General features: G+C 46.9%; 1 protein-coding gene across 2 annotated transcripts in view; it reads left to right on the forward strand.

Annotated features, from left to right (window-relative positions):
* The window catches only part of PIGU (phosphatidylinositol glycan anchor biosynthesis class U), a 114,452-nt gene that overhangs the window by 86,221 nt on the left and 9,608 nt on the right, over window positions 1-18,623 (forward strand). For both annotated transcript variants that reach the window (XM_058433014.1, XM_032143274.2), the window contains 3 exons: window positions 2,876-3,019; window positions 6,758-6,882; window positions 13,178-13,320. In XM_058433014.1, coding sequence (XP_058288997.1) covers window positions 2,876-3,019; window positions 6,758-6,882; window positions 13,178-13,320 — 412 coding nt within the window. The remainder of the gene's footprint in view (window positions 1-2,875; window positions 3,020-6,757; window positions 6,883-13,177; window positions 13,321-18,623) is intronic.

An 18,623-nucleotide genomic window follows, 5' to 3' on the forward strand; every position in this document is an offset into this window, starting at 1 on the left:
AAGTAATGACCACATTAGAAAATTCTAGAAGCTGTGGGGAAAAGGGAACCCTTGTATACCATTGTCGAGAATGTAAATTAGTACAGCCATTATGGAAAACTGTATGAATATTCCTCAAACAACTAAAAATAGAATTACCATTTGATCCAGCAATCCCACTTCCGGCTACTTACTCAAATGATTTTTTTCTTTTTTTTTTTGAGACAGGGTGTCGCTCTGTTGCCCAGTCTGGAGTGCAGTGGGGCCATCTCCGCTCACTGCAGCCTCCACCTTCTGGTTTCAAGTGATTCTCCTGCCTCAGCCCCCCGAGTAGCTGGGACTACAGGCATGCACCACCACGCCCGGCTAATTTTTGTATTTTTCGTAGAGATGGGGTTTCACCATGTTAGCCAGGCTGATCTCAGTGATCCATCTGCCTTGGCCTCCCAAAGTGCTGGGACTACAGGCGACTCAATTTTTGAAATCAGTTTGTTGAAGATTTGTCTGCACTCCCATGTTCATTGCAGCATTATTCATAATAGCCAAGTTATGGAATCAATCTAAATGTCCATCAACAAATGGATAAAGAAAATTTGGTATATATACACAAGGGAATACTATTCAGTCTTAAAAAAGAAATTCTGTCGTTTATGACAGTAGTAGGGATGGAATTGGAGAATCTGATACTAAGTGGAATGAGCTAGGCACAGAAAGACAAATACCGCATGTGTTCTCACTTATATGTGGACTCTAAAACAATTACGCTCATAGAAGCAGAGAGTAGAAGGGTGGTTACCGATGCCAGTGGGGTGGGAGAATGGGGAGATAATGGTCAAAGGGGTACAAAATCTCAGGAGGAAGGAGGAATATGTTTTTTTCTTTTCTTTTCTTGAGTACTAGCACAGCATGGTGAATATAGTTAATAGAGTATTGTACATACTAAAATTGCTAAGAGAGTAAATTTCAATTGTTCCCACCGCAAACAGTGTTTAATATTTGAGGTGATGGAAATGTTAACTAGCTGGATTTAATTATTCTACATTGTATTCAGAAATTATAACACCACATAAAATCATCCGTAAATTCGTACAACTGTATGTTGTCAGTTAAAACCCCCCTACAATACTCTGGAAGCTAATTTGGTTTTCATAGCTCTAGCTGGACTCAGAGGGTGAGTGACCACAGGAAGCCTTTATGTTAAATAGCAGCGGTTCTCAAACCTTAAGGTGCATCAGAATCACCTGCAGGACTTATTAAAACCCAGATTGCTGGACCTGCCCTCAGAGATTCTGATTAAGTAGGTCTTGGGGAGGGATCAAGAATTTGCATTTCTCCGGTTTTCAGGTGATGCCAATGCTGTTGGCCTGCTGGTTTAGGGAACACACTTTGAGAACCTGTACTGTGAAACACACCTTTGATATGGTGGGATTAACCCATTTATGCCTAGTGTTCTATTACTGAAACGCTAAGCTTGTGGGAGTTACTTATGTCCTACTGCTCAAGGTCATCACCAAGGTCTGATTTTTCACACAAAAAAATTTGCAGCCTCCAGCATAAGTGGGTTAAAGAGCACTCCCTGGGAACATCCAAAGCAAATACCAGCCTCTTAACTGGGAGGTTTGGGCTCAATTCTAAAGAGGAATGGATGTGTTCCTCTAGTGCAAGAGGGCCTCTGACAGTTTGAAAATAATGCCACCTGCCACACGTCAAACCTTGAGGGAAAACTCAAATGGACTTGAGCATTGCAGGCTTGCCTGAGTGTGTGTTCATGAATTCTATAAACATTTCCGAATGCCCTCTGCGTGCCAGGCTCTGCGTGGGTGCCGAAGACGTGGTTGCTCCCTGAGCTTTGGGGAGCTCACAGCCCAACAGGTGACAGACTCTTAAACCTGTGCAGGTGGGGAAGGGATCTGAGTGGCAGAACTCCCATTTGGGATTCTGGACTGCTTATTTGTGTTAAATCCTGGCTGAGCATAACAATGACTTGCTGACTTCAGCTCTTCATGCTCTGCCTTAGATAGGAGTTACAGTGCCAGGTGAAGATTTCTTTTTGCTGGGCCACGGATTGTGTTCTTTACCTCATTTCACAGAAAAGGAGGTATAGTTACAGCAAGAGGCAAAAGTTAACTTGGGCGGAGGCCTCAGTCAGGGAAATCTGACCAAGAGCCATGGCTCATCTCTCCCTCTGTGTGCCGTATTTGTTGTCCTTTGTAAATTGCGTATTGAGATCAGTTTCAACTTCATATTTTTTTAAATCAAAAATGTAAACTTTAGAAGAGCTAGAATTGCAGCAAAATGTTTGTCTGATTTAATTGGACAAAAAGTTTTCCAGTTAAACCCTAATTTCTCAATTAAGACTGGGACCCTGGGGATCTTAGCCAGAACCCACCGATTGTTCCTAAAGCCCCTAGAAGTCTCACTGCAGTCTCAGGCACTCGGTTTTCTGGCTCCTGCTGCAGGGTGTGGAGTAAGAATGGGGAGGAGCAGGATCTTTGAGCGTGGTCCTCTAGGCAGGTCTTTAGAATGCCCAAAATAGATACTGTGTTTTAAAACTCATTCCTCCTTTGTTACAGTACTGGGTATCTCCTGATTTTAAACTGTCTTGCGCAGTAAAACAGGGGTGAGTCTCTTTATTCCTAGGATGAATCCCTGCCTCATTTCAGATTTGTTTGGCTTAGCTAATATTTGTTATGGGTTATCATTATGTGTCTCTGCTCATGTTTGTTAATTACCTGTATCCAGGGTACCTACAGAGCCCTTTCCATCCTGATCTCTCTAGGGAGAAAGTCATCCTTGGCTGCCCAGCAGTGACCAAAGTCTTCAGGAGAAATCAAGGTCAAAGAAGACAATTTATAACTTTTGTCTTTTTTCTCTCCCTTTGTTTTCTTAATTCCAGACTTTCTGTTCCAGATCTCACTCCAAACATTGGTCTTTTCTGGTACTTCTTTGCAGAGATGTTTGAGCACTTCAGCCTCTTCTTTGTATGTGTGTTTCAGATCAACGTCTTCTTCTACACCATCCCCTTAGCCATAAAGCTAAAGTAAGTGGCTGGACCTGCTGCTGCTGTGTCTACAGAGCTATCCGAGAAGCCCCTGCCCCTAGTAGCCTTGAGGGTGGCCTTCAGATGTGGAGCACATGCTGTCAGGTTTAGAGCATCTCACCTAAGGAACCTGCCTTCAGTTGCCGCGGTTGCCAGCGCCATAGCAGGCAATAGAGTCGCATGGGTGCAGGCTGCAGTGAGGGTGCTTTGGAGCCCCAGCATTTTCCCTGGCCTCACTCTGAGGTGCTCAAGCCCACATTGCTACTGAGCCCATTCACTGTTTTGGACTAGAGCCAGGCGGTGGCCAGGCATGGTGGCTCACACCTGTAATCACAGTACTTCAGGAGGCTGAAGCAGGAGGGTCACTTGAGGCCAGGAGTTTGAGACCAGCCTGGACAACATAGCAAGATCCTATATCTACAAAAAATTTAAAAATTAGCCAGGTGGCGGCCTGGGTGCAGTGGCTCACGCATGTAATCCCAGCACTTTGGGAGGCCAAGACGGGTGGATCACCTGAGGTCAGGCGTTCGACACCAGCCTGACCAATATGGTGAAAGCCTGTCTCTACTAAAAATACAAAAATTTGCCGGGTGTGGTGGTGGGTGCCTATAGTCCCGGCTACTCTGGAAGCTCAAACAGGAGAATTGCTTGAACCCAGGAGGCAGAGGTCACAGTGAGCCAAGATTGTGCCACTGCACTCCATCCTGGGCGACAGAGCAAGACTCCGTCTTACCAACAACAACAACAACAACAAAAATTAGCCAGATGTGGTGGTGTGCCCCTGTAGTCCCAGCTGCTTGGGAGGCTGAGGCAGGAGGATGACTTGAGCCTGGCAGTTTGAGGCTTCAGTGAGCTGCCTGGGTGACAGGCGGAAGTGCATGTCTCAAAAAAAAAAAAAAAAAAAGAACAGGAGTTGTGGAGGGGAATGTGTTTGGAAAAAGTGTATCTGGTGGAATGTCTCCATCAACAGTCCAGTGACAGGTCGTCCACAGGGACTCTGGATAGTTTAGTTGGGAGGCTGCCCGCCTGCAACTGTTTAATCTCCTGATGTGTTTCCCCCCAAAGGATGTGTGGAGTTCTCTTCTGCAGTCTAAGAGAGCTGACAGATGTTAGGCCTGCTCCATCCCAGGCGCCTTTCTAGACCCTCTGAAACAATCATACCTAACCTAGCAACTCCTGGAGATAGGCGTTAGATTCTTATCACTCCTATTTTATAGTTGAGGAAATTGATGCTCAGAGAGGTGGGATGATTTTCCCAGTCACACAGCTAGTAAGCAGTGGAGCTGGGATTTAGACTCAGGTTTGTCTGGTTCCAGAATCTATGCTTATCCCCCTGCACCGTGCCAAGCTCCGGAGAGATTGCTTGTAGTAGCCTCTGGAAATGGTTCTATTATCCTAGCTTCAGATAAGGGAAAACAGGCACAGACAGGTACAAATACGCCTGGATGGTCCGGGGAACCTGAAAGAGAGTTTGATTTAGATTTCAAGAGCTCAAGTTCTCTGTCCTAACCTTCCTGCCATTCTCCATGGTCTGTGCACCAATGCACATGGTTCCCATTCTGTAAAACCTCAAAAGCTGATGCTTCCTTCCCATGACACAGCCTTGGCCTGGCTTCTGACAGAACACCCTCCTTCCGTGGCCTGGCAGCCTCTGGAACTCTGGCAGCCTTGCCCTGCTGAGCTCTCCAGCTGTCTGTGGTCCACCTTCCCTGTCCTTGTTCTAGTTAGGCCCAGCCACTGGGTGAACAGGAGCAGGGAGCCCAGGGCACCTTTCCACACTGGCCGTGCAGCCAGCTCTCCAGCAGCTTTTATTGTCTGCATGTAAGGCTACAGATTGCTCCTGGGTAGGCAATAATGTCACCATTTTATGACCTGAGCCAGGCCCACACAGTTGTGGGGACAGAAAATATGAAGAGACCTGCTCTCCCTGCTGTCTTCTCTTTTGCCTGGGTATGAAGCTCCACCTAAGCTCTCCTGCCCTCTGCAAGATTTGTTTCCAGTGCCAGCTTTGTAGGAACAGGGCCCTTCAGGCCACCCCGGTCCCTGTGCAGTGCTGCAGGAGGCTGTAGTCTGTTTTTTTTGTCACCGCATTTTCACCAGCCTTTTCATAGAAATGTTGCCGTTGTTACCAGCTACCTGAAAAGCCTGAAGCCAGTGATTTGGATTGTGTTTAGGAAGATGTTCACACTGAGCTATAGCTGGACGCTTCTTAGAGGCTACAGGGCTGCACGCCTTTGCCAAGCTGCGTTTCTGAGGCATTTGCTGCACAGCAGCACTGGAGCATTCTGGGTGTGGACATGTTTGTCTGCACATCTCAGATTCACACCCATTGAGTCACCCTGACCTTTGACCTGCAAGACAAAAAGGTCATTAATCTCTGAAGAAAACCTTCATGGGTTAGGCATCCAGGTACTGTGCAGAAGTAGGCCATGTGCATGTGGTTGAAGTGTAGCTGAGGAGGGTATAGATCCAGCCTCTCCCTGTTGGCTTCCCTTTAGCACTTGGTCAGCTCTTGGAGGGGCACTGAGATTGAGCTCTGTCCCCCAACTCTCTCCTGACCGGAGCTTGGAAGTATGATCAGCACTCAGGAGAACAGTATTGGGCGTGATTAAGAGCTCTGGAGACAAACAACTCCGTCGCTTACTAACCTACTCAGTCAGTGCACTTCTCTGAATCTGTTTCTTCATCTGTGAAGTACAGGTGAGAGGATTGCCTACTTTTTTTTTTTCTTTTTGAGACAAGGTCTCACACTCTGTCATCCAGGCTGGAGTGCAGTGGTTGATCACGGCTCACTGCAGCCTCAACCTCCTGGCACCAGCACCCCTCCCACCTCAGCCTCCTGAATAGCTGAGATTACAGCCATATGCCACCACACTCAGCTAATTTTTAAATTTTTTGTAGAGATGAGATTTCACTATGTTGCCTAGGCTGGTCTCAAACTCTTGGGCTCAAGCCATCCTCCTGCCTCAGCCTCCCGAAGTGCTGGGATTACAGATGTGAGCCACTGTGCCCGGCCCAGGATTGCCTGCCTTGAGGGGTGGTTGAGGTGTGGTGAGGATCACGTGAGAGGATGCAGGAAAAGGAGTTTACACAGGGAGTTCAGGAGTGGATACCCATTGCTATCACTTATTATTAGGTTAAAATAATAATTGAAACTGCTATTAGTTTAGCAAGAATAGTCCCAGCCCTTAAGAACTGAAAAGCTCTGTGCAGTTCACAGTTCTCTTCCTGGAAAGAAGTTCATCGCACTATGGGTCTGTAGACCCTGCTGACCATGTTGTCAGAGAAAAAAGGCATCAGCAAGGAGGCACTTCCTGCCTTGCGTCCAGTTGTCAGAGGGGCCTCTGGCAAGGGAGGCTGCCTAATTATCCTGCCAAGCAGTCATTTAAGCCCAGTCATAAAGAATGCTGACTTCATTTGTTTTCTTCCTCTGTGGCTCCTAGGGGAAGGCCCAGAGCTGGCAGAGGCAGAGGGGGGCTGTTGATGGGAAATGTCTCTGTGGGCTGTTTCCCTAGTGTTTGCCAGGCCCTCCTCACCACCTCTGGATATTTCTGGGTCCCTGCAGTTTTCTGCTCTGCTACTGGGTCCTGGCCCATGCCTTGTGGATAGCAGAGCCAGCCCCTTCCTGAAGTCCCCTGAGGATTATTTTTGGTTCAAAGGATGGAGTCAGGAGTCTCTAGGGTAGTCCTGGTCCCTGACTCATCTCTCTCTCTCTCTCTTTTCCCTGCCCTGCCCCAGGGAGCACCCCATCTTCTTCATGTTTATCCAGATCGCTGTCATCGCCATCTTTAAGTCCTACCCGACAGTGGGGGACGTGGCGCTCTACATGGCCTTCTTCCCCGTGTGGAACCATCTCTACAGATGTGAGTACTCCCACCTCTGCCACAGATTTGTGTCAGCCTGGGCCTGGATGAGACTGCTGCAGGGAAAAGGAATTCACAGGCATTTACCAGGCACCTGTTATGCTGGCAGCACTAGGAGGGGAGCAGAGGCATGAGGCACAATATCTGCTTCCAGGTGCCGCGGACTTGTGATGATAAAAATAATTGCCATTTATTGAGCACTTACTGTGTACCTGGCCACTGTGGCTCTCACAGTGTTACATGCATTAATTAGCTCATTTGATCTTCACACCAGCCTTTGAGGTAAGTATCCACATTTTGCAGATGAGAAAACTGAGGTATAGAAAGGTAGAGCCACTCATTCAAAGTCTAATTAGAAGAGCCGGGATTGGAATCCAGATCTGTGAACCCCTATCCAGTGCTGTCCAGCAGGGCTTTACGATGATAGAAATGTCCTCTGTCTGCACAGTTCAATAGGGTAGCCACTTGCGTGCCTGAGAACCTGAATTTTTAATTTAAATTTCAGAAGCCACATGTAGCTAGGCTACCATACTAGACAGCAGAACTCTATGCCCTGGGCTTTGAACCATTCCCCAGTGCTGCACCCAAAGGTTACTACAAGGCAGAGGGGCAAAGTTAGACTTCCGTGCCCACTGTGACAACCCCTCTAAGCTCTAACCATCCCCTCCTCAGAGGTGGCTTAGTGGTGACCTATCTGTGCTGCCTAGGCCCCCAGTGCTCTTAGCCCTCTATGGGGAGTTCTTTTCAGTGTTTGGGGGCTCCATCAGAGTAGATAGCACAACTCATTCACCTTTGTGTCCCCAGCACTCAGGTCTGAACCTGACACATAGAAGACCTTGCAAACGTTTGTGGAGTGGATTTTTAAACCTCCCCAATAAAGAGGCAGTGTCAGTGGCCCAGCACCACCTGATTCTCTAAACAAGGCATGGAAGGGAGCTGTTGAATTTTCCTTGCCTGCTGTGGGTGTCCAGCAAGGTGTCCAGAATCAACTAGGGAGTGCAGGCTTCAGAGGAAGTGAGTCTTTGTTGTTGTTTTGGGTGTCAACCAGGAAGTGAAACTGACCAGCTGTGGGAAGCAGCCTACCTATAGGAGTGTGCCTCTGAGTGAAGATAAACAGTGGTGTGGGCAGCTGAGCCAGGGCTACTCCTGCAGGTGATGGCCTGGTGGGGCTGTGACCCATCTGGCCTGACTGGGAGGAGGAAGCAGTGTCTTCTGTGGTGACATCCTCTCTGCACAGATGAGAGTCACCCAGTCCAGCAGGTTGAGAGTCAGCTTGGGGCCCCTCGGCAGAGTGGCCAGTGACAAATCATGAGACCACCAAAACATGGACACGCCTCAGTTTGTGATAGTGGATTTCAAGAATGTAGAATGGATTTTTGTGGTTGCCCATCCCACACTGGGCACTCTCTCTCCCTCAGTGACTGTCTTTCATCCCATTTGCTGAGCAGTCGGGAGAGTCACTTGACTCCGATCCCTGGCATTCCCATTACGAGCCCCACGTGTTCTTAGGCACATCATTTAACCTTTCTGAGCGTCTGATTTTTCCATTATTCAAATAAAGAAAATAACTTTCATGAGTGTGTTAAGTTTGAGAAAGAATGTCTGTAAATAGCACTGCAGTTAGTATCGTGAGTAATAATTATGCAGGGGAGTCTCTCACATAGTTCCGTGATCAGAACTTCGGGCTTGGTAGCCAGAGTCATCAGAATAAACATATTTTTCAAGACTCGAATAAACTATTTTATGCCCTCTGGGGTGAGGAGGCACAAAGAAGAAGGATGGGGTTTCCAGAAACCTGAATGATCTAATAGTTGCTTTTGCTGGCTGGCAGGGCACATAGTCTGCAGGTTCAGGTTGTCTGAAGATCCTGCAGAGAACAGTAGCTGTCCGCCTTTGCTTCACTGCTCTTGCTTGGAGAACCTGCTTGGGGCTTGACAACTGTGAATCATTATTAGCTGGGAGCAGCATCAGCCCTGGTCCTTGGGACCTATGAGTGGGATGTATGTGTTGAGACGTGTTTAAGCCTACGTTGAATATATTTAATGTGGCTAGGAATTCCATTTAAACATTAGCTGTCCGCGCCAACATGTGTGCTCCCACATTCACCTTTCTGTTTTCCTGTGCAGTGGAGAGGAGAAAAGGAATGTGGCCCCTCCCTGAGTGTAAGTCCCAGACGCTGGACTCTCTGGAGCTTGGATGAGTCATACAGACGCACAATTGTGGTGTTAGGGAACAGCCTGCTGGCAGAGCCCATGCCAGCCTGCGTGGTCCAGCAGAAGGAGCCAGTTACGAAAGGGCTGGATTTGTGTGTGTGTTTTTGTTTTTATTACTATTGTATAGCGATAAAAGAATGTTGATAGATATACATATAAAGAACCATGATAAAATATATTCCCACGTGTTTTGGCACCTTGTTTAAGAAAGGGAATATCACCATGGCCTTGGAAGTCCCAAAATCCCCTCTGTTCCCCTTCTGATTGGACTGGATTTTTCAGGTGGGATTTTCTTTCTGAATGCCTGAGGCTCTGAAGGGAAAGTGGCTTGCCTGAAGTTCCAGTTCATCAATCATGGTGCCAGAGATTGGATAAGCCACCCAGTGAATGTGGTGGGGAACCTGATTCCATCTGGCCTCGCAAGTCTGATGAAGGGTGAACCCTTTCACCTTGTTAGGCCCTGGTCACCTCTGACGCTTTCTGGTGCCTGGAACAAGCTGTCCCGTACCCCAGGTCTCCAGCTCCATCTGCTCTGGCATATATAGCTTTAATCTTCTGGCCTGTCAGCCAGCAAGAGTGAATAGCAGCTCCCTGTTCCTGCAGAGGTCACCACAGGCCAGAAGCCAACTGCGTGCTGGTGATGGTTCTCTAGCCACATGGGAATGTATCTTTGCAGCCCTTCGAGATAGCACCCAGAGGCTGCCAGTGAGCCTCCCTTGTCTCTTTGCACTTGGTTTCCTTCCTGTCACCCTGTCTGAAATCTGTGTCCCTGGCTGGAGGCACAGAACAAGAACCACCTGGTCTGGCAGGCCGCAAGCCTTTTATTTTGGGAATAGTCTGTGTTCTTTTCAGCAAAATAATTTCCAGGGCATCAGAAAGAACCACTGAGAAATGTACATGGTGATGTTGGGTTAGAGGAGTGGGAAGCATTTGTTCTCCTTGAGGTAGTAACTTGGTTTAATAATAATAGTAATTCTCAGTGAAAACGTCCCTTTGCAAGACTCCTTGTTCCTGGGAGGTCTCAGGAGGCTTGAGTCAGGGTTTTGACCTCTCATCTTTGAAAACCCAGAATTGAGAAACTTCAGATTAGAAAAGATCTTTGCAAGCCCTCCAGGCCAGTGTCCAAATTGTGGGATTTCTTAGACCGCTAATGTTTCAATAAACCTGGGTGACAGACTTGCCAGCTTTTTATTTTGCTGAAGACATTAAAACAATCAACTACCAGCCATTCTTCCCCATGTTATAAAATAAATAACTTTTTAATGACAAAATGATACCTATCATTTCTCAATAAAGAATGAACTGTAACTTGAAAACATTCAGCTTTACAAAGAACTGTGAACTACCGTGTCCTGATTATTCTCCTTTTGACACAGTTCAGTGGCATCTCTGTTGCAGACTAAGGGGCTGCAGCTGTAATCCAGTGGTTCACAGCCTCGACTGCATATTGGAATTACCTGGGAAGCTTTTAAAACCTCATATGGATGCCTGAACCCCACCCTAGAGACTTTGACTTAGTCTGAGGGCTCTCCATGTGATTTCATTTTGTTTTGTTTTGTTTGTTTGTTTGTTTTGAGACACAGTCTTGCTCTGTTGCTCAGGCTGGAGTGCAGTGGTGTAATCTCGGCTCACTGCAACCTCTGCCTCTCCAGTTCCAGCAATTCTCGTGCCTCAGCCTCCTGAGTAGCTGGGATTATAGGCGCCCGCCACCATGCCTGGCTAATTTTTGTATTTTTAGTAGAGACGGGGTTTTGCCACGTTGGCCAGGCTGGTTTCGAACTCCTGACCTCAGGTGATCTACCTGCCTCAGCCTCCCAAAGTGCTGGGATTGTAGGCATGAGCCACTGCACCCGGCCGTGATTTTGTTTTGTAGTGGGAGTTGAGAATCATCTGTATCATCCAGGCCCCTTCCAATGCATGAACCCCCAGTATAGCATCTCTACTAAGTTGTTGTACAACTAATACAAATGGCCTAAATGTTTGGGAGTTTCTCCACCCTTTAAGTCTCCCAAAACTCTCACTTGGGAGAAGGGATTTCCTGAAGGTCAGTATCAGAGAAGAGAAGGGAACTTCCATTCATTAAGTGTCTGCTGGGAACCAGGCACAGTGCTAAGTTCTTTTTAAAAAGGTATTCTTTTAATTATTTTAAATAATATTTATTAGTTTTTTAAAATATGATAAAGTATAAAGAAAGAAAAGTAACAGACAATCCGCCTGTCTGATAACCCCTAAAGAGTTAAAACGGGGGAAAAAGTACAGTGTGGTAGGCAGAGTAGTAGCCCTCCCCTCACAAAGATGTCCACGTTGTAATCCCCAGAACCTGTGAAGACATCGCCTTACATGGCAAAGGGACTTTAAGACCTTGGGAGGGGAGATTATCCTGGACAATCCAGGTGGCCCCAGTGTAATCACAAATGTCCCTCAAAGTGGAAGAGGTGGAGGCAGGGGGAATATGGGAAATCTTCTGCCCAATTTTGCTGTGAAACTAAAACTGCCCTAAAAAATAAAGTCTACTGGGCTTGTTTGTTCATGCCTGTAGTTCCAGCTACTCAGGAGGCTGAGAGAGGGGGGATCCCTGGAGCCCAGGAATTCGAGGCTTCAGTGAGATATGATCCAGCCACTCCACTCCAGCCTGGGCAATGTAGTGAGATTCCATCTCAAAATAAATAGTCTATTTTTAAAAAAAAGATGGAAGAGGGAGGCAGAAGAGAAGGTCTGAGTGATGCAATGTGAGAAGGCCTCAATCCACCATTGCTGGATTTGAAGCTGGAAGGGGGTCATGAACCAAGGAATGCAGGGGGCCTCTGGGTGCTGGAAAAGGCAAGTGAGGGTTTCTCCTCTAGAGATTTTAGCCTGTGAGACCCATTTTGGAACTTCTGACCTCCAGAACTGTTTAATAATAAAGAATATTATTTGAATCACTAAGTTTGTGGGAATTTGCTATAGTAGCAATGGAAAACTAATGTAGCCAGTGATATATCTGTGTCATTTTTTCACATGTCATCTTGTTTAATCCAAATGAAGTGTGTGTTTTAGCCCAATTTTATTTTTATTTTTAAACATTTTTTATTTTTAAATTTTTAAAATTTTTTAGAGGTGGGGTCTCACTATGTTGCCCAGGCTGGTCTTGAACTCCTGGGCTTAAGCAGTCTTCCTACCTCAGCCTCCCAAAGTGCTGGGATTATAGGCATGAGCCACCATGCCCACCCTAATTTTTAATTTTTATAAGTACATACTAGGTGTGTAGCCTCATTTTACAGATGAGGAAGCTGAGGTCTAGAGAAACTTGCTAATAAATGGCAGAGCAGGATTTTAACCAAGTCTGTACCCGGCTGCTGTGCTACGCTCCCGTTTGGCTGAAGCCAGCCTGCCTGCCTGCCTGCCTGCCTGCCTGCCTGCCTGCCTCTGGACCACCCTTGAGTAGCAGGTCCTTCCTGAGACCTCAGGGAGAGCTTTCTTCCTGGTGGGATTTGGCATTCCCTTAGGGGCAGAGAGTGAGAGACGGTGTCAAAAAGAGATCCTTTATCATCTAAGGGAGAGTTGGGAATGTTTGAAGAGTGAGGCAGGGGGTCCTAAGACACCAGTTAAGGAGAATGGAAAACGTGTTCCTAAGACCCAGGACTGTGGCTCCATGGAGACCCACGGTGGGGCTCTAATCGTCACGGTTCATGCTGGGGTTCCCACTCATAATCCCACATGGCCAGATGGCACCCTGCTTGGGGAGAGGGATACTCTTGGACCCTCCAAGATTAGGAGGTGAGGGGAATATCTTCCTGAAATGCCCTGTTTGGTGCCCCAAGGCACTCATGGCATTTCTAACTATAGCTGGTCTTCAGCCAGCCAAGCCCACAGTGGGAGGAAATAATCCAAATCCAGGGGTAGCTACCACCAGCTGTGGGCATGGGGAGCCATTGACTTGGGAGTCTGGGGTTTGCTTCCTGGCACCCCAGTACCTCTGGGGGTGCTCTGCCTTTGAGCTACATGAGGCTCACCTTGGGCCTCTCCATTCGGGGGGCCATTGCAGCAGGGAAAGGGTGCCAGAGAGAGCGTGTCAGGTTAACTGTGACCCTCTGTCTTTGCAGTCCTGAGAAACATCTTTGTCCTCACCTGCATCATCATCGTCTGTTCCCTGCTCTTCCCTGTCCTGTGGCACCTCTGGATTTATGCAGGAAGTGCCAACTCTAATTTCTTTTATGCCATCACACTGACCTTCAACGTTGGGCAGGTAAGAGGGACAGCATGAGGGTCAGCTTGGGGACAGGAATTCATTTTGCAGCCTCAAGCATTCAGCCATGGCCTTGGATTCTGCATATTGGGGGTGTAGACGTGAAGGAGGGACAGTTACTCCCCTCAAGTAGCTCCCAGTCGGAGAGGACAGGGAAGTAAGAGCAGTGTAAGGCTGAACCTGGCAGATATATATTGGGCACCACACTGAGCCATAGCCACGCTGAATTCTCAGCAAGCCTAGGAGACAGGGCATGTTATCCATACTTTACAAATGAGGGACAGAGGCTTGCAGAGGTCGTCTCTTGTCGAAGGTCATTAGAGGAGCCAAGAACAAAATTCACATAAGGCTTGATTTCTGAGGCACCCCTTTCTGTAATGGTGCCTGTGGTTCCAGCACCCGTAGGGAGTAGACAGAGTGAGGGGGAGAGGGCAAGGCAAGAGGAGGAGAGGCTCTGCGGACTCTTGGGACAGCAGGAACAAAGGCAGGCAGAGGAGAAGGGGGCTGGTCTGGCTGTTGGGGAGTTGAGCATAAATTGTGTGGCTGGGAGCAGCGGAGAGGAGGCTGCGGTCACAGACTGAGGAGTACCAGCAAGGAGCTCAGCCTTCCCCTGAGCTGGGAAGCCTGTCCCTGTGTTCCACAGAGCAGGATTCTCAATCAGAATCCTCAGAGGGAGCTTGTTAAAAATGCAGATTCCCTGTTAACGGCTTTAAACTCTGCAATTATGTTGCAACCATCCCAAGTACATGGCTCTGTTTTAAAAAGCCAGGTCCTCTGATCCCACTCCCAGAAGTGTTGATTCAATGTGGAATACAGGGTCAGGAATTTATATTTTTAATAAGCTCTTCCAGAGGTTCTGTGGCAGCGGGTCTAGCAAACTCTAGGTAGACTCACCCACCCTTCTTGGAAGTTCCCTCCTCCACGTGCTGCCTTCTCTCAGGTCAGGCTCTGACCTCGTAGTGGAAGTCTCATGAGAATCACTTGTACCATTTACCATTTCAATTGCCATTGGCACAGCCAGGCATTTCCTATGTGTAATAGCCTGGATGGGAAGCAGGCTGGCTGGAAAGACTAATGATGCCAGTGAATAATCCCCAGGGTAATTCTTGCCTCCAAGGTTAGCTGCGGGAAAAGAAAGGAGTTAGGGCTTTTTCAGTGAGTGACGGGACTGGTGTTTCCTGCATGGACATTTCTGGAGGATTAATGTCCAGCCCAGCCAGTTGTCTTGGTTTGTGAGCAGAAGAAAGAGAGATAGAGGGCCCTGTAGCCTGGGTGGGGCCCAGCCAGAGGGCCTGTTCTGCCTCTCACACTGTAGTTAGGGATGGTGGATGCGCAGCCCCTCTTACTTCTGACCCACGCAGGCAGAATTCTGCAGGGCTCAACTGCATATCCTGAAGGAATCCAGAAGGTTGCCCTGGCTCTCCTGCCTTTCTGGAATCTCCTTCCTTTTCCTTACCTCCCAGTGGTAGCTGGCATGGGTGGGCATTGGACCTGCCCTGGGCCTCTAGGGAGGTTGGCAAGCTCCACAGAAATAGTCCACAGCCTATTGTCCTGTCATGAGTCTTAGTCTTAAGTTTGGGTCTGGAAATACAGTTGCAGTGATTATGAAGCATCCATGGAACTTGCCAGATAACAGCCTTCTTCTCTGTGGCTGCCTTTCTGAGAGAAGGGACTCTAAAGCAGCACAGGGGGCTGTCTGCAAGTGGCCAGGTGCCATTGAAGGCAGGAGAAACTGAATTATTGGAAAGAGGGATTGGGGTTAGGGATGGAAACCAAAGGCAGGTGGATCAAGTGTGTTCATAGCTGAGAGAAACCAGCTGGACTCTTGGCATGATCTCTTACCTTTTTTTTTTTCTTAATCTCTTTTTAAAATGTATTTTAAATCATCAAGTAATACATGAATTCATTATTGCTGGGGGAAAGAAGTCAAACAAAATAGAAGAATATGGAATGGGCTGAGTGTGGTGGCTCATGCATGTAATCCCAGCTCTTTGAGAGACCAAGGTAGAAGGATTACTTGAGGCTAGGAGTTCAAGAACAGCCTGGGCAACATAGCAAGACCCCATCTCTACCAAAAAAAAAAAAAAAAGACTATGGAATGAAAAGAAAAGAAAAGATCTGCCTGAGCCCCCATCATTTTCTACCCCTCTGCAGACGTGGCCACTGGGATCAGTTTGGTATGTGTCTTTGCAGACTTTCCTCTGTGCATTTATAGACAGCTGTAGACACAGATACATAAAGAAAGTTTTTTGTTTGTTTGTTTATATAGGTAAATGGCATTCTCCTTTAAATAGCATTCTTTGGCTTGCTGTTTTTCACTTAATGATTTTGTCTTGAGATAATTTTTTAATGGCTCTGTAATATGCAGTGGTTTGGACTAGGTACAGCCGTGCTGATGGGCATTAAGGCTGCCCTTGGTTATTTTGGCACTTTATTTATATATTTATTTTTTGAGATAGAGTCTCACTCTGTCACCCAGGATAGAGTGCAATGGTGTGATCTCGGCTCACTGCAACCTCCACCTCCTGGGTTCAAGCAATTCTCTCACCTCAGCCTCCTGAGTAGCCAGGATTATAGGCATGTGCTACCATGCCCGCCTAATTTTTGTATTTTTGGTAGAGAGTAGAGACGGGGTTTCACCACATTAGCTAGGCTGGTCTTGAACTCCTGACTTCAAGTGATTTGCCTGCCTCGACCTCCCAAAGTGCTGGGATTACAGGTGTGAGCCACTGCGCCCGGCCTATTTTGTCACTTTAAATGTAAGAGCCTTGCAGTCGGGCGTGGTGGCTCATACCTGTAATCCCAGCACTTTGGGAGGCTGAGATGGGAGGATCACTTGAGGTCAGGAGTTCGAGACCAGCCTGGTCAATAGTAATAAATAATAAAAATAATAATTAGTAAATAAAAAAATAATAATAAATAGTAAATAATAAATAAACGGAAGAGCCTTGCATATCCCTCCACATATTCTTGTACACACATGCTGGTGTTTTATAGAGTAGATTGCAAGTGGTGGGATTTGCTGGGTCAGGGGGCATATACATTTTACGCCTTTGGCAGGTATTTCCAAGTTGCCCTTCTGGCAGGCCACACCAACCTACAGGCCTCCCAGCAGGGGGTCCAAGTACTTCCTGGGGCTGCTGGCTTTGGACTTTGTTGCTGCTGCTGCCAGGTCACTAACAGGGTGCGTCAGATGGGGCCACTTGCTCACTGAGGCAGTCACTCGAGGCATATCCTTGTCCCACAGCACTGACTGAGGTAAGAGAGCCCCTCTTCACGAAAGTTATGCCACCCTTGCCTTTGGACCTGTTGGAAGCCTCAGAGTGCAAAATGAGGCATTTCAAATTTTACTAAGAGTTAAGTGTCACCTCCTCATAGAGACCTTTCACGAGGTCCCCTTGTCCCACTGTCTTTTTCTCAGCCTTGCATGACCTGCGCAGCCCAAGCTCAGCCCCTGCTTCTGTGTCTTCCATGGAGATGTATGGCATTTGGGGACATATTCTCAGTTCCATATCCTGCTGTGAGCTAGGAAGGTGCCTGGTATTCACCTGCCTCATTTTCTCCTCCTTGGGCAATACAGAGCAGAGCTCTCCTAGGAACCAGATGAGTACAGATTTCAAGGAAGTATCTAGAACCTTGATATCATTGCTGAAATCAAGAGCTGAATATAGAGAACATCTTGGCTTATAGATTGTTTTTTAAATCCTACTCTGAGTTGTTCAGTGCCATACTCTATTACAGAACAAATTATGTGTGGATTATTAGTTATACCGGCAGGTAAACCAGTGACTAAGGCCCCATCCTTTACCCTGGGAGCTATTTATTTTTCTGCCTGTGGCATGGTTCATTTGCTAATTGTGGTTGTTCCTCAGAGTCAGTAACAGGAAATGACAACAGTAAACCATCCATGGTTGGGGGTGCGCCTGAGTGTGAGAGAATGAAGGAGAGATTGAGACCAGTGGATTGCTCGAGGGCCTCCCCCACTTTCTCAAGTGATTTAACTTCTCTAGGTTGCAGTTTCCTTATCTCAAAAACTGGGATGATGACCCACAGCTTCCAGGGTGTTGAGAGGATTGGACGTAACTTGTGGGTCCTGTTGCCATTACTCATGTGTGTTGACATGGGAAATAGCAAGAGCAACATGCTCTTCAAATACCCAGAGCAGATTCCTGGAGAAACAGTCCGTGAATCAAAGGAAGCAGTTTTTTTTTTTTTTTTTCAACTCTTTTATTTTGTGAGTCAGTGACCAGCAGATGGAAAATATTAATCAAGGATTACATATAAACAAAAAGGAACTTGTTTAAGTTTAGCTTTTTTAAAAGAGTAGGGCAAAGTGTCACACTCACCTTCATTCTGTTTAAAAACAGAGAACATAAGAAAATCTTTTCCTAAAATTATAATTAATAGTGGCTCACGCGGCCGGGCGCAGTGGCTCACACCTGTAATCCCAGCACTTTGGGATCATGAGGTCAGGAGATCAAGACCATCCTGGCTAACATGGTGAAACTCCATCTCTACTAAAAATACAAAAATTAGCTGGGTGTGGTGGCATGCGCCTGTAGTCCCAGCTATTCGGGAGGCTGAGGTAGGAGAATCGCTTGAACCCTGAAGGTGGAGGTTGCAGTAAGCTGAGATCATGCCACTGCACTCCAGCCTGGGCGACAGAGCGAGACTCTGTCTCAAAAAAAAAAAAAAATTAAAATAAATAACAGTGGCTTATGTTTCAGGAGAGCATACTAGGGGCTGGCCCCACGTGATCCCTGTAATCTTCTGATCACGTGCTCAGATGGCCTTCTGAACCATTCTGTGTGCATTTACATAAACTCATAGGCCCATGGAGAGAGAGGCTTATTTGTGTGTGGGTATGTGTGTTTTATTATTGACATAATGATGAAAGTAGGACTTTTTTCCCTTTTAGTAAACTGTCTTGGTGATCTTTCCTTGCTCATATGTGAGAGAGGAACCTCCTTTTTATTTGAGTCCTGCATATGTGAAGTCACCACACTTTATGTAACTACTCTACCGACAGCCCTTTGCATTGTTTTCCTTTTTTTCTTTAGTTATAAGGAATTTACTAAATATAAGGAAGTTATAAGGAATTTACTAAATAACAGCCCTTTGAAGGAAGTACTATTATTAACTCATGATACAAATGAGGAAACTGAGGCTTGGAAGGGTTAGAGACTTACCCAAACTCACTAAGCTGTGAAGGGGTATATTTATCCACAGTCTTGTTTGTCACATCCTCTTAGTAGACTGTGGGTTCCATTAGGATGAGCCCTGGGTCTGTCTTCTTCATGACT

This window comes from Hylobates moloch, unplaced genomic scaffold (genome assembly GCF_009828535.3).
Source record: "Hylobates moloch isolate HMO894 unplaced genomic scaffold, HMol_V3 SCAFFOLD_21, whole genome shotgun sequence".
In the NCBI taxonomy this organism is placed as follows: Eukaryota; Metazoa; Chordata; class Mammalia; order Primates; family Hylobatidae; genus Hylobates; species Hylobates moloch.